The sequence below is a fragment of the Glandiceps talaboti genome, chromosome 5 (genome assembly GCF_964340395.1).
Source record: "Glandiceps talaboti chromosome 5, keGlaTala1.1, whole genome shotgun sequence".
Lineage (NCBI taxonomy): Eukaryota > Metazoa > Hemichordata > Enteropneusta > Spengelidae > Glandiceps > Glandiceps talaboti.
The window spans coordinates 9,714,362-9,730,166 of NC_135553.1; the positions used below are offsets into that span (position 1 = coordinate 9,714,362).

At 37.6% G+C, this 15,805-nt stretch overlaps 3 protein-coding genes across 3 annotated transcripts in view; 2 read left to right on the forward strand and 1 right to left on the reverse strand.

Annotated features, from left to right (window-relative positions):
* LOC144435302 (bone morphogenetic protein 1-like) overlaps positions 1-5,988 on the reverse strand; it is a 91,269-nt gene extending 85,281 nt beyond the window's left edge. The window contains exons 1-4 of the mRNA XM_078123897.1: positions 5,830-5,988; positions 4,110-4,271; positions 2,595-2,712; positions 298-426 (exon numbers count right to left, since the gene is read on the reverse strand). Coding sequence (XP_077980023.1) covers positions 298-426; positions 2,595-2,712; positions 4,110-4,271; positions 5,830-5,923 — 503 coding nt within the window. The 5' untranslated portion in view covers positions 5,924-5,988. The remainder of the gene's footprint in view (positions 1-297; positions 427-2,594; positions 2,713-4,109; positions 4,272-5,829) is intronic.
* A 7-nt stretch (positions 5,989-5,995) lies between these two features.
* Positions 5,996-10,758, forward strand: LOC144435303 (pantetheine hydrolase VNN2-like). Its single transcript, XM_078123898.1, has 3 exons — positions 5,996-6,145; positions 7,301-7,569; positions 9,279-10,758. The coding sequence occupies exons 2-3, from the start codon at positions 7,348-7,350 to the stop codon at positions 10,575-10,577; spliced, it is 1,521 nt and encodes a 506-aa protein (XP_077980024.1). The 5' UTR covers positions 5,996-6,145; positions 7,301-7,347; the 3' UTR covers positions 10,578-10,758.
* Positions 10,759-12,987: 2,229 nt separating this feature from the next.
* On the forward strand, positions 12,988-15,512 carry LOC144435011 (pantetheinase-like). Its single transcript, XM_078123545.1, has 2 exons — positions 12,988-13,273; positions 13,967-15,512. Exons 1-2 carry the CDS (start codon positions 12,995-12,997, stop codon positions 15,368-15,370), a joined length of 1,683 nt encoding a protein of 560 aa, XP_077979671.1. The 5' UTR covers positions 12,988-12,994; the 3' UTR covers positions 15,371-15,512.
* Positions 15,513-15,805: the final 293 nt, after the last annotated feature.

Genomic DNA, 15,805 nt, shown 5'->3' on the forward strand with positions numbered 1-15,805 from the left:
AATAAATACCCAATCCACATCCATATGGCCACTTTTGATAGAGAACCACTTCGTCAGATGACATCAGTCGCATTCCTACATAAATGTGAATCAATGATAACTTGGCATCAGTAAGGATCAGCAAAGGGAAACATTTTGTGATTGATTCTGAATTTTACCACATGGCATCATAATAACTACACGGGCAATGTTACCTCCTCCATTAGAAGACTATAAAAGTGCTGTGAAAATGCTCAATAAAATATTCTTAATATCAAAATTCATATAATTAATTCCCCAAAAGAGAAATCAGCTCGCCTGTTGTGTTCATGCCAGAAACCAATCACGTGACCAATTTCATGAACTATGACCCCAAAAAAAGTACAGAATACTTGAAGAGAGACTAGTTGTCTACCATCACCACGACGACCAACATAAGAACAGCATCTGAAAACAAAGACACTTGATTCTATTATTCGGTATAAAATGATCTCAAAATTTAACGCATGATATTAATATTGTTTATCAAGCTCGCCACCAAACGCTGCGGTAACTGAAACTCTATGGAAAAAATAATAGATTGATGATTTTGCTACATGGGTCAAAGTTGCGAAATTAAGCGATGTGCATATCAGATAGTAAAACCTAAGACATGTGAAAATATCATCATCACTCAAAAAGCTATGAAGATAACCCAAATTTGTCGATCTAACCTAGATAACACATTCAAGGTCAAAGGTTAAGGTCTTACAAGAAAACTAATATTTGATAATATCGGTGTAAACACTTGAAGGGAGTTGCTATGTATTATGACTCAAATTATGAAATTTGACAACAAACATGGCTGCCATTTGGCCATGTTTGATTCAGTCACAAAACAAAGCAAAGGGACGTATATATGTCTCACACGGTATGTTACCTTTGTGCCACATTTGGTTAAAATCAGTTGGTTCATGCCAGAGGAATGAAGGTGGACACATGCACGCATGTACGGACAGAACCCAACATAATAGCCCCATAATAGGGAATAATATAATTATACCATTGCCAGTAACATTTTAAGAAATCGGAGGAAATAAGGACAATTTTGAGCATTTTGACATTTTGACGTAGACACACATTTTCATGACATAGACGCGCCTTGTAGTGATGTAAAATGACTAGAGTATATATTGTATATTTTTTGTTGACCTTGGCTTGTGCATGGTATAATAATCCTTATATAAACCAAGTGACTTATCATTTCACTTTAACAAGCACTAGTTTACAAAGTACAATGAATTTACAAGAGGAATTTCTTCCCATATACATGTAGTTAAGAAGTGTTTGTAGTTAATAAGTGTTTGGTGACTATTTTGAAGTAATGAATTTTGAGATCATTATGCACTCTAATCAAAATTAATGCATGGTGACCTTTCATTTTCCTTCTTGATTTTAAATGGAAATGGGTTGTAGTTTTCTTGAATATAGTAAATTAGTACTAGCAAATTCAAACTTTTTATTTCAGAGATAGTATACAAAACGTACCACCCGGTATGTTAAGTGAAGTATGCATTCACATGATCAAGTCAACAAGTTTAAGCCATCAAAGGGTGTCTATATTAAGGAATTTACTGTAGCCTGATTATGGTGGTGTAAATAGAGAACATAATTACCTTCATTAATAGAAACTATACTATAGTAACAAGTGTTGAATTCTAGTTGAGAAATTTAAACTTCTATTGTTACGTATGTAGTGCATGCAACCTACATCTACACAGTAGAGCAAGTTGGGTAATGTAAGAATATCCTCTGACTGGGAGCAAAGGTAAATATTTGTTCCTGAGTTAAAATAACATTGCCCCTCTGATATAGTAGTACTATACTAACTAAGATTTCAGAAGCCTGGTGGCATTGCAGGGCAAATTGGTAAAACTTGCATAGTTTTGTCCGCATACAATCACATACAACTTTACTAGTTATCTTCTGTTTTAGTATAAGGCCAAAAAAAATTTTTTCTGGTCAGGATATTTTGTCTAAAGTGGTGCGACAACACAATTTTTTTTTTATTCTCAACAAACCTTTCACTCAATCTACTATTTATAGCAGTTACTGTTCTTTTTATTTAGTACTTCAGAGCAAGTGTGTATGTGGGGCAGATGTCATTTGTTTGTTCATGATTGGCTCTGCAGTTGTCTTCACTGAAGTAGGGAAGGTTATTTTTGTGTTTCCACATGGATCTACAGACTGCATGGGCTGGACAAACACATAAAAAAAGACCAACATGAGGTATTTCAGTGATGCACCTGACAGAAAGAATTTTTTGTTTGGCCTAACTTTAGTCAGTCACATGACTATATGCCTTTGGATGTAACTCAAGTTGATTGCAAATATGAAGCCGAAGTTTTTTTTGCTGACGGTTTCAGAAGTCTGGTGACAGAGTGGAGAAATCTAGTAAAACCGAAACAAGTGGACATAGATTTCCATACCTTCAACCATTCTTTTAGTGAGGAAACCAGGGGAACACAGGTAGAATTTATGTACTCATGACCCTGACTAAAAACACTTCATCCAGTATACTAGATATACCCTAGATAAGGGATATTCATGTAGTAATATGGCACACGTCAACTTACCCACACTTTCCTTTCACAAATTCAACATAATCTTGTTCATCAGAGTGGGGAACAAAATGTATGCATGTGTGCTCTTCCCAATGATCCATTGCTTGAAGAATAACATCAGCTGCATAGCCTAAGAGAAGAATACAGATAAACTGAATTGTTAATAAACGTCCACACAGAGATTTTGGCATAATTAAAGGCCCATGTTTCAAGCCTTAGTTCTCACATTACTGCTATATTGTCAGTGGGGCCACAATGATGAGGTAGGATTATTCTTTTCATCATGACTGAGTTTATCTAAAGCACTACCGGACAATTATTTATCTTGCCCAATTTTTTATTGTCTCAACATGGGCCTTTAAACCCAGTGAGTGGGTATATAAGACCCCTGATTTCATAGATGGCTATTGTCAAATTTGAATGCATACAGTTGGCCTAAATAAAAAACTGAAGACAACATGATACATGTACATGATTCCTAGTCTGAAAGGTCCAGCCATTGGTCCGCTTATGTAACCAATTGCTACCCTATCATGAGTCAGTGAGTGCATATAAGGGGAAGCAATTCCCTGGATCTTTCAGACTAGATACATTCCCTAATACCCTATAGGTTCAATATGCCAAGAAATATACAATATATATACATAAGCAATTATTCCTAGTTTAAGTGACAACTGATTGATTAATTATTCAGTACAACATCAAAGACTTCTTGAAAAAATAGAAATAATTAACATAGTACTGTAAATTTTTTATGAATATTAATTTTAACATTTTCTTACAAGAATCTATATGTTAGTATTCTTTGCATGAGTATTGGCTGTTTATTTCAGATCTCGAATAAAACAATTTGAAATTGAACTATTCTATACATGGGGGAGGGGGGGGTGAACCACATTTAACGCCTTGAGCAAGGGGATTGACTAGACTGGGATTGAATATGTAATATGGTCCGTGAAAGGACGTAGACTATTAAAACATGGTAATAATTAAGGTTTTTTTTGTATCACAACCAATGTTTTACCATGGTTTCGAATTTCTTACAACTAACATTTCACCTGTCCAGGTTGACAGGATTTGTCAAACTCTCCGTTTGCTAGGCAGTTTGACAAAGCCTGTTGTCTTAAAGAAGTGAAAAGTTATTTGTAAGTACATGTAATCAGGAACCCTTGGTTGTGGCACAAGAACTAATTCATTACTGAACTTTACTTTGTTTTTCTACTTTTTAAAAAACTGTAAAACATACACCAACTGAAATGATTTGCATAATTGTTTTCAAAATATATATAAATTTGTTATTGTGCATATAAGAAAAGATTTGTAACTAAACTGGGTGAGCACAGGTACAGTAATCCCTATGTCACATTCAGTCTGTGCAGGTATGATATGTTGCTTCCCCAATGTTCCAATAATGTGGGCCATAATTTGTTTGTACATGTAAGTATACTTACTTCCAAGTTGTTTACTTATCTTGTATGGAATTGTTGCATTTGGCCATAATTTGTCTGTACATGTAAGTATACTTACTTCCAAGATGTTTACTTATCTCGAATGGAATTGTTGCATTTGGCCATAATTTGTCTGCATCATTTGTCACAGCTCTTCTTCTCCTAAACAGACTTCTTGAGAATCTCCGCTGTAAATACTCATGCTGCGGTATAGCAATATCACCTTCAACAATCACATTGTCTAGAATCAACATTGAAAAAAGACACAGTTTTTAAATTTATACTATGCACAGGGAGACATGGAACTGGGAAAGGTTTTTTTTTTCTATTTAATAGTCATTTTTGAAATACTCTAGTTGCCAATCATATTTGACTGATTTTGGCCTCAAAGCTGCTTAAGATTCAAGTTTGTAGAAAATAACATTACCAGTTGGCCAAATAAAAATAAAAATTGTGTTTCCAATAACCAAATCGACCCTAGTTTAAGCCTCCAACATAAACATTTTTTAAACATTTGAAACAAAAAGATAAGAACTTCTTTGTGTTCTTGACTTCCATGCACATCTACTTTCTTTCCCCAGCGATGTCTGTACGTATTTCATCAAACTATCACAGAAGGTGTATTCTTATCGACATTTTGTTTGTTTTTGGGTCGAAGCAATATTTTTCAAACCTAAAAACAATTTAAAAGGTAAAATAAAATAAAATCCCCAACCTACCTACCCTATTTTCTGAGGCCATGTTATCTGAAACACACAATTATTTTTTTCCCCGCCTTATCATGGAAGTGTAAACCTTCATTAGATTTTCAGTCAAACGAAGTAAAAAACCATACAATTTACAAAAAAAATTAAAAATAATTTTTAAAAAAAAATTCTACTACAAGAAGTTGATGACATTGTTGCGACTAGGTTGGTCTATTGTTCTATCTTCAGCACTAAAGTGTCAAATGTAAGAAAAACATGCAAAAAAAAAAGAAACTTTTACAGAGTAAATCATTGTAGCTAAAATTTAGTAAAAAGTCATTTATGGCACTTTTCAAAATCTTTGTGCAGGTCATATCACAAAGATAAAAACAAAATGATAAAAAAAATAAAAAAAATATGTAATGCATTGGATTGCAACAAACTTCTTGATTAAATACAAAACGTAAAATTCCATTAAATTACCTACAATTGGTCAAAATGATTAATATGGAAAATGTACTCCTTTTTTCGCATATTGTTTCTTACTTGCACTATTGTCTGAGAACACGTGCATAAATTATGCAAGGCGTGTCATGACCTCGAGATCGGGTCAGCTGACTGGTAAATGTAAACAAAGCAAGGTCGGGTCAGTGTAGGTCACGGTATTCATAATTTATATCTCGCACATCTAAGAATGAAAAAATTACACAAAATATTTTTCTAACTCTCAAAAGTGAGCACAATGAAATTATCTGCCTGTGACAAATTATTGGTCTGCGAGCGAACAGCAATTTTAACATTTGTCGCCTACATACAAAGTCAGATGATGCAGAGATGAAGAAAGTCATCTTCCGTCGTGTCGCCAAAGTGGCGGTAATCCGCCTGGCAATGTTTACACAACATTCTAACCTCCTTCACCGTGGCATGGCGGGTAGCTTTTTGATTTGTAAACAACCTTAGAACATACCGGAAAGCCAGCGGCGGTACAGATATCTTGAAATTTGATATACAATGGAAATCAAATGAGGACAGGGACGGCAAAAGTCAAAACCCAAAACTTGAAGTTTTCGAAGTTGGATCGAACTACGAAAAAGTTCTAAAGTTTCACATTACCTTCATTGCAGGGATTACCGATACTATCGTCGACTTCTCCACTCGCTGCAGACAAACACAGAAGAGAGAGTAGCGTGAAAAGGTACAGGGTCATCCTAAAGCGCAGGAGATGTGCTCAAATAGTGACTTGTTGGTGTGCAGTCTATGAATGGTACCACGACACTACCGGTTGTGATAATAAACATGTGTGCAGAAGGCACGAGACTAGTAGCGTCAAACAAATGAACATCTGTAATTGTTTGTTCGTGTTTTATTTACTATTCAGTTTCCAGCTGCGGTGATTAAACCAAGGGCACCCATTCGACAAGACGGACAGGTTCGCTAACTACTAATATATAAACTCAATCAAATCACAAATTGTTTGTTAGTATATTTTTACTAGATTATGTATATATTATATTTATGAAATAAGGGAAGAGATGTACGAACTTGAATAGACTACAGAGTCAAACAGATGTTTGGTGTTAATATTGCACTGATACAGCCGAGTATCCCTATCTTTCTTTTCCAAAGCATTCTAAACAATATCATAATTAACACTCGATTTTCTGTATACCACTTGTTTTGTATATTTGGATCATAGATTTTGAGTGTATCATGTATGTTTGTGCTGGGGTCCATGAGTGTGCGTTTGTGGTAAATCATACTAATACTATTCATAACATAGTCACTTGTGAGGTCTAATACTCAAGGAGAAATATTCTATTCAAGGATGATCATAATGCAAAAGGATGTCGCAATTAGGTATTTACGAATATTCAAAAAGTGCTGTCATCGGTATTTGCATCGGAAAGACAAGCCAAATCTTAAGATCTGTCGTTCTAGTTACTGAGATTATACTTAAAGGAGTCAACACCACATTGACATCCAGACTTTAAGTAGTACATGGATAGAATAAGCATAGATTGCAATTTGTGAGTCTTTTTCTCCTGTATTCATCTGTGCGTAGTTAACCCCCTTGCATGTTTATGGCATCACCCCTTACTTATATTATTACATATGTACAAGAGATTACTTGCACTGGTGCCACACATATTAGTTGTATGTGTACTGCAGTCCACCCAAAAACATTATTGCATACCTGCATCTAAATGATTAGCAAATGAGAACGCAATTGTTTTCACCACACATGAAATCAGGTGATAACACTTTATGATTTTTTATGGAAATTTGCCATTTCAGATAAACATATGTAATAATAACAGAACTCCATGCCATGTGAGGTCCAGTGTTGATACTCAGGGGTATTTGCACATGTGCTTGCAGTGTTTTCTGCTGCACTTTCACTTGCTATGCTCATGAAATTATGGGTGCAGCACTGCAAGCACTCGAGCAAATACCCCGAGTATGCCACACTTGCACTCATGCATCATGGGGTTCTGTCATATTCCTCAAAGCTTGTTTTTTATGAGTTTTAACAATTAATAAACCCATCCCACATAAACTCTTTCTCACTCATATTTGTTTCCAGATATAACGATTCTGTAACTCCTCTGCTGATCTGTATTTTGTGCCAAAATGAAATGTTTGCTGATTGTGATATGGTTGTTGGTTAATACATTGGAGCTTTACAGTGGAGCTTTGCTACGAGATAATGGTTATGTTGCCGCTGTATTTGAACATGTTACCATCAGTGACCCGGACACATATCATCATACAGCATCTAGAGAAAAGGCTGTCAAACTTATGAATCAAAATTTGGATATTTATGATGAACAAGCAAAGATTGCGTCGTCAAGGGTAAGCTGGGGTGTGTTCGATTATGCAACCCATGGTGCCTCGAGGCACCTAAAGTTGCCCCAAGTTGCGTTCGATTACTACATGATGTCAAACTCGGGGTGCCCCAAGTCGACCCTCCTCATGAAGCAGTGGCAGCTTGGGGATTGACCTGACCTGACTTGACCCAAGATGGGGACGACATGTGATTGGTTATTGTTATCAATTCTGAAAGAATTATACCGTATTTTGAGGATATCTTTCCACATTTAGTTAGGAAATAATTTTTCACTTCAAATTGTCTAGAATATTTTGGAAAGACAGACCAAATTATTTATCGTGAATCACGGATTTAATTATATAGGCTCCCAGGGGTACCCCAAATGCAATAAAATATGTTCAATTTTCATATGACCCGAGGTGCCCAAGTGACGTCAGTTAGCCTGGTCTGAGGCTCCCCGGGGATGCATAATCGAACGCACCCCAGAACATCATCTTTTTATGTTATGAAGACCCAACAAAAGTCATCTTAATCTGGGGTCAGGACCTATTCCCAAATGAAGATGGCTGTCAGTTGTCAAATTATTGGAAGTCTGTATTTTGTTGCACTGTTTATTGATAAAATTATCTTTTTTGTTGAGTACTAGTATTCTACACAGTGAATGAAATTATTCAAACATTCAAATGCCCATTATTTTACATCTATCTTTGTCATGACCTGATATTAGTGGAATCTGATGGAAAAATAATTAACATTGCCCTCTATGGCCAGATCAGAAAAAGTCTCACTGTCAATGATGGTAAGATGGCAATGCCACAATTGTATATTAGGCTCAGGAAATAATTATTTATTCTGAAATTTAGGACCTTCTGTAATTCAAATTGGTCATAGTATCATTTGAGTTTCCTTGTCATTTCTAGTATAAGGGATCCAAACTTATTTATTATACAGCCAATTCCACATAATCTCACCAAAACAGTGCACGTCACAAATATATTTTTGTCTTGGTTCATACAAATATTTGCAGATAAGGACAACACTGCAGACATGCCGACTCCTTACAAATTAAAACAAAGAGCAAGTAATTGTTAACTTGCAAACCCGCCATGATGAATGTTGCATTGTGGGAAATGTGATAATAAATACTATTGGTATTGTAAACAATACTGTTACATTATTTGCAACCACGAATAATCAATTCAGAGTTACCCAGACCATTGTGGAAGGTTTATTTTATCGGTAGCTCCAGATTAAGTATTACAATAACCACAGATAATCCCATAGTCCTTTGTGTCTGAGCATGCGCAGTCTGGATTGCAAGTTCCCTGTTGTGATACACTGTTACTACTCGGTCCATTGCAGAAGAGTCCAGACTACATAAAGTGTAACATGTATTCATTTTTCCCAGACTTCACTGACTTCTGTTGGAACTGCGGTGTGTTACAAATTATTGTATTTTGTTTTCATTTGTACTGAGTCAGAGTGTCTGAAGTTGCTGTCATTTTCTACTAATGGTGTATATACCAAAATAAAAATACATTTTTGACATACAGTGTTTGGCAGTATAAGTGTGATTATCAATTGAAGCATTATCAACATGCACACACACACACACACACATACACTTATTTTTTTGTTCTTATTCTGTTTTAACTAACCAACCAACCAGTTATTTTTAATGTGTTATGATAAGAAAGGTAGCATTCAATGTTTTCTGCATTTCTCTCAACAGGGAGCTCAGATTATAGTTTTCCCAGAATATGGACTTTTTGGTGATGGTTATGATCGCAACACGATTCTTCCTTTCCTGGAAACAGTGCCATTCCCTCTCACCAAACATCTAAACCCGTGCAATGATCCGATAAGATACAACATGACCAAAGTGTTAAGAAGACTTAGCTGTATAGCCAAGTCGTACAACATTGTTGTAGTTGCAGGAATGGGAGCTGTATCATACTGTACAGTGGATGATGATCCAGCTTGTCCATCAGACAGTCGATATCAGTACAATGCAGCCGTTGCGTTTGATGTAGACGGAACTCTCATTGGAAGGTACTTCAAGATTAATCTGTTTGGAAATGAAAAAAACACTTTCAATCGTGGCACAATTGAGAAAAGTAATTATGGAGTTTTCCATACTGCGTTTGGTTCATTTGGTATGATCATTTGTTATGACATGCTGTTTTCAGATCCAGCGCTCAGATGGATTTACGATGACGGAATAAAGAACATAGTCTTCCCTACTGCGTGGGTGAACGCTTTACCAATGTTGACAGCAGTTACAATTCAACAGGCTTGGGCAATGGCTCATGGCGTAAACCTACTGGCATCAAATCGTCATTTACCGAAGGAGGATATGACGGGAAGTGGAATTTTTATGGGCATCAGCGGTGCTGTGAAGTATCATCATGACATGGCAACTAGTAACAGTCAGCTTCTAATTAACTGGGTACCAGCCATCAAAGGTGACCACCGCTGTTGCACCAATGCTGACCGTACATCAGTGTCGAAAGAAACTATGGTTACCCCTCTAAAATTTACACCACAAGTGGAAGATACCTTTTATGGGATCATGGATAATGATCTGTACACGTTTGTGTTGTTGGAAGAAGAGCAAGATAGCATATCTGTTTGTGATGGCTGGCTATGCTGTAACATTTCATACACCAAACATCCAGGCAACTACAGCACAGAAGTGTACGCACTAGGAGTCTTCAATGGTTTCCACACTGCTTTTACCAAATTTTATCTTCAGGTGTGCATTATAATGAAGTGTGCTGAAGATGAGCCTTCTAAGTGTGGATCTCCCATCAGTACGGCAACAACAGTCTTTGAAAAGTTCAGCCTTTCAGGAAATTTTGATCAAGGTGTTCACTTGTTTCCAATGGTTTTGACGAATAATGTTGTTCTACCACCAATAACAAGATGGGACACAGTATATCCCTATGATCATGTATGGAGTGATGACCTTTCGGAACCTCTCGTCTCTGCAGCTATATACGGACGATGGTTTGAGAGGGACCCGAAATAAAATACTACATTTATAAGCCTGTCATATTGAACAGAAATTCATTTGAATGAGGAGCAATGAACTTTACAAATTGATGATGACACATTTGATAAACTATAGGAATTTACATTTTGTATGAAATTAAGCTGATAAGGAAAATCATGTAATTTTGTACTAAAATTGATCCTGCCTTATATGATTGTGACACTGATATAAAGGTGTGAGTGTTACAAATACTTGTAATAAACAAAATCATGAGTCACTTTATCACTTGTCTGTTGTGTTTCTACAAAGTCAGGTGCTACACTTTATCACATGTCACTTGAGTTTCTACAAAGTCAGGTGCTACATTTTCCTACATGTCTGTTGAGTTTCTACAAAGTCAGGTGCTACACTTTATCACATGTCACTTGAGTTTCTACAAAGTCAGGTGCTACACTTTATCACATGTCACTTGTGTTTCTACAAAGTCAGGTGCTACACTTTATCACATGTCACTTGTGTTTCTACAAAGTCAGGTGCTACACTTTCTTACATGTCACTTGTGTTTCTACAAAGTCAGGTGCTACACTTTCCTACATGTCTGTTGAGTTTCTACAAAGTCAGGTGCTACACTTTATCACATGTCACTTGTGTTTCTACAAAGTCAGATGCTACACTTTATCACATGTCACTTGAGTTTCTACAAAGTCAGGTGCTACACTTTCTTACATGTCACTTGAGTTTCTACAAAGTCAGGTGCTAAACTCTCTCACATATTTTTTGAGTTTCCACAAAATTTAGCCCATGGTTGAAGTAGATTGAGTCGTTTTAATAATCTGTTAAGTAAGATGATGAAATGTTATGTGATGTAATATATGATCTTATGCCATGTAATGTTTTGTGGTGTGGTGTTGTGTGATGCTATGTGAGATTACTGTTCTGACGGATTTACCTAGTGTGTTTACAAATCACTTCCCATGTGTATAATAACAAACTGTTTTACACATTCTATTTTTTTAATTCTCAACAAACCTTTCACTCAGTCTACTATTTATAGCAGTTACTGTTCTTTTTATTTAGTACTTTACAGCAAGTGTGTATGTGGGGGCAGATGTCATTTGTGTGTTCATGATTGGCTCTGCAGTTGTCTTCACTGAAGTAGGGAGGGTTATATTTGTGTTTCCCCACGGATCTGCAGACTGCACGGGCTTGACAAACATGTAACACAAATAAAAACTGACATGCTGACCAGAAAGTGTTCTTATGGGGGGTTACATGTAAAGTTATAAATACAGACATAATTCAAAAGTATATTCATGTCACAGGATATACATTACTGTTTATTTATATGAGTAATGATGAAGCTTAAAGTGGCATAAACTGAGTTTATTAATGTTTTACTCAAAGGAAAATACATAAAATGATAAGATAAGCCACAACCAGAGTGATGTATAATTCTGACCTACTAAACAAAAATAATCATCCCTGCCCCCAAAAATATGAGGTTTTGAACCCACAAAACCGGCCCAAACCGTCAGGGCTCCAGAGTTACAATAGCGGTACGGCGAAGGTACACTAGCGGTAACAGAGCAGAGAGTTACGCTCCGTAACTCCAACTCTCAGTTACGGAACGGAGTGTACTGCCGATGTAACTCTCTACACTGTACTTCTGAAAAATCTAGGTAAATCGTTGTACCAGAGAAGCGAGTAACAGCGAAGGTACACGGGAGTACATCTAGAGTTACGCTTGTGGGGAATTTGCGTGTGTACATGTAAGAAATTCTAATAACATTACAATAAACCGAGATGTTTGACCCACGAAATTTTTTTTGAACGAGTACTAGTATATTGTCTTGTCTATTGGTCGAGTCCATGACGGGGCGCCCTCATCGGCCTTACCACTCCCGGAGAAAGCCACTGTCTGGCATCATGTGTATGCATGGTTGGATCATAGACCCTACACCGGTGTAGGGTCTATGGTTGGATGCACAGACACTTGTTTGTCGAGATATTATCGATCGCGATGGGTGGACTTGCGCGATCATAGAAACAAGTGTAATTTTACCCCTTTCATATATAGTTGGCTAAACACGTCAATATCATCGATATTATTGACATTTTACCGTATTCTGATAGAAATATTCTGATACATATCTTGGGAAACAAGTACCGTGGTAATTAAGTAAATCTAGTGAACTGTTTGACAACCTAGTAGACTTTACTCAAGGGTCGGGTCCAAAGGTATGTTTATTCATAGACCCTTTCGTGTAGGGTCTCATGGTTTATTGTGACGCAACTTTGCACGTTTAGTTACTGCGTCATGCCACAGTACATATTGCATAATACGGTGCCTTGTCACAGCCCTAGGTCACAGGAAACGACATGTAAGTTTTGAAGCCCAGTTTTGAAGACACCATCTGCACTGCTGGCATAAGCTCTTGACGGAACACAACACAATGAACACAATGGCATCGATTCGGTTGTTTTTTCTGATTTTGACATCTCTGTTGGTGACATGTTCATTTATACCGGACAAACAACACAACCGAAGTCACCATCTCTATCCAGCGACGGACGACTCCGAGTCGAATACAACCTATTTGGCGGCAGTGTATGAACACCTTTCATTTGACTTCATTTGGCCTTTCGGCATTGCTACACGTCATGTTGCTATGAAAATAATGGACATTAATTTGGATGTCTTTATGAAACAAGCAGCTTTGGCTGCGATTGAGGTAAGGTTTACAGTGATATATCCCGGGGCGATATAAGAGCCATGAGCTATGGGTACGCTAGTAGTTTGTCGTATGATTAATCGCTCGAAGTTCCCATATATTACTACATTTAGTCCACTCATATACGTCTGAATTAGTTTGTTGTTGTTGTTGTTGTTGTTGTTGCTGCTGCTGCTGCTGCTGCTGCTGCTGTTATTGTTTCCTTATTTGTATATAATCTGCAAACCTAAACGCTGCTAATGAAAAGCGGAAACCAGGTATGTGTGGTCGTGTGGTAAGCAAGTTGCTTGACCTACTTTCTCAGTGACCCAATTATCACTCATTCCGTGCTACATGTAGTCTGCTGATGAGTCACTACTCCTACTTGCAGACGAGGCGGCGTTGAGCGGAATAGCGCGTGCACAGTCCGCCAGCAGAACTACCGAGTCACTAGCACGGGGTTTTCACGTCTTGCATTGGTACCGCAAACTGACAAGAAAGGCATATATACATGTAGCAGATAGTTCTCTCTCATTATCACGCGAACAAAATTTTCAAAAATATATACTTTTACAAATGTAACAAAAAGGCGTTTAATAATAACCAAGTTGTGTAATTTTACACTTTCTGAAGCCTAGTGTAATGTAGTTTTCCCCAGGAAAAAATCACTGTGATGATTATCATACTTTATGTTTTTACTTGTTATTTCTTTAGGGTGCCAAAATTATAGTCTTTCCTGAATACGGAGTGACTGGGCTTGGATTATCCCGTGATCAAATCGTCCCGTTTTCAGAAGCCGTGCCCAGTCCTGACACCAACCACTACATCAATCCGTGCTCAAATGACACCAGGCAGTATGAAAATACAGTACTACAAAAACTTAGTTGTATCGCAAAAGAGAACTCGGTCGTTGTCGTAGCAAACATGGCAACTATATATGGGTGCACGAAATCGAAGGATCCGAACTGCCCTAATGACGGGCGTTATCAGTACAACACAAACGTTGCTTTCCTTTCCGATGGTCGCTATGTTGCTAGGTACTTTAAAATTAACTTGTTCGCCGGTGAAAAAAATGTCTTCCAGGTTGGATCTACTGGTCGTGAAAATTATGGTATCTTCGAAACAGATTTTGGGCTTTTTGGCATGATGACTTGCTTCGACGTCCTCTTCAGCCACCCTGCGTTGGATTTGGTTGCAAGTGTCGGTGTAAAAAATATAGCCTTTCCGACCGCATGGATGAACGTACTACCTCTCCTCACCGCTGTGGAGTTTCACCAATCGTTTGCAATAAGCCACGATGTCAATTTTCTGGCATCTAATCAACATCTTCCAATAGCGGAAATGACCGGAAGTGGTTTGTATGCCGGTGAGTTGGGTGCAGTAGCGTACCACTACGACATGTTGTCGTATGAGGGGAAACTGGTTGTTGGGCGACTGCCTGTTAGACCGCGCCACCATGCGACAATTTACGAGAACTTTCTTACTTTACAAACTTTCAACCAATCAGACGCTAGCGACATGCGTTCGAATTTGCCGCGTGTTGTAAAGACCCAGAACAGAGATGATTCAGCCATAGCCTCGAAACGTTTATCTATTAATAATAAGGCTTTTGGTACGAATACCCAATTCATAGCCGAAATGAATGATGACCCATATACGTTTGTTGCACTTCGGGACGACAAGGGATCTGTTAATGTCTGCAACAATGGACTTTGCTGCAACCTTGTATATGAAAAACGACAGAATGGTGTGATCAAAGAATTATACGCTCTCGGTGCATTTACTGGTCTTCATACAACGGATGGTAAATACTACCTTCAAGTGTGTGCATTGATCAAGTGTAAGTTAAATTTGGTAAGTCATTGTGGTGAAGCAGAAACTACAGCCCACACAATTTTCGATAAATTCGATCTTTCGGGAAACTTTACACTCGCAGGAGAAGTTAACCTGTTCCCTGAAGTCTTAACAAGCGGAGTCGAACTTGCACCGATAGAAAGGGAATGGAGCACTCAGGCGCCATTCAATAGAATTTGGTCGGAGCAAGGTGTGTCGAGACCAATTTTAGTTGCCGCGATCTATGGTCGACGATTCGATAAAGATCCCGTCAGTACACAGTAGTATAGGTTAGCGTATGTGAACGTTTTAATGCACTCAAATTCAGTATTTCATCCTTTCTTTCAATAAACGCATATGACTTATGACTTATATGCTGTGGATGGTAAATAAATTATCTCTAAAAAGATGCTTCGGTGTAAGAATCTTGGACATGCAATTGCAAGCTTGTCATGCCTTGGGCCAAATAAAAAAATATGTTTTCGATAATCCCACGTACCTTAGTTTTTTAATTCAAAAGGTGTAAAAAAATGTTTTTAAAGTGGCGAGAATTGGGTACGGGTAGGTGGGCGAGTGGGTGAGTGAGTGAGTGAGTGAGTGAGTGAGTGAGTGAGTGAGTGAGTGAGTGAGTGAGTGAGTGAGTGAGTGAGTGAGTGAGTGAGGGGGGGGGTGTGTGTGCATATTGTACATTATGTATGTATGTATGTATGTATGTATGTA

Bases quoted from the DNA above. Each gene is read 5' to 3' on its own strand.
- LOC144435303 (XM_078123898.1), top strand. From the start codon at position 7,348: ATGAAATGTTTGCTGATTGTGATATGGTTGTTGGTTAATACATTGGAG. The intron at 7,570-9,278 runs GTAAGCTGGGGT...TTCTCTCAACAG, and splicing joins CAAAGATTGCGTCGTCAAGG to GGAGCTCAGATTATAGTTTT.
- LOC144435011 (XM_078123545.1), top strand. From the start codon at position 12,995: ATGAACACAATGGCATCGATTCGGTTGTTTTTTCTGATTTTGACATCT. The intron at 13,274-13,966 runs GTAAGGTTTACA...TTATTTCTTTAG, and splicing joins CAGCTTTGGCTGCGATTGAG to GGTGCCAAAATTATAGTCTT.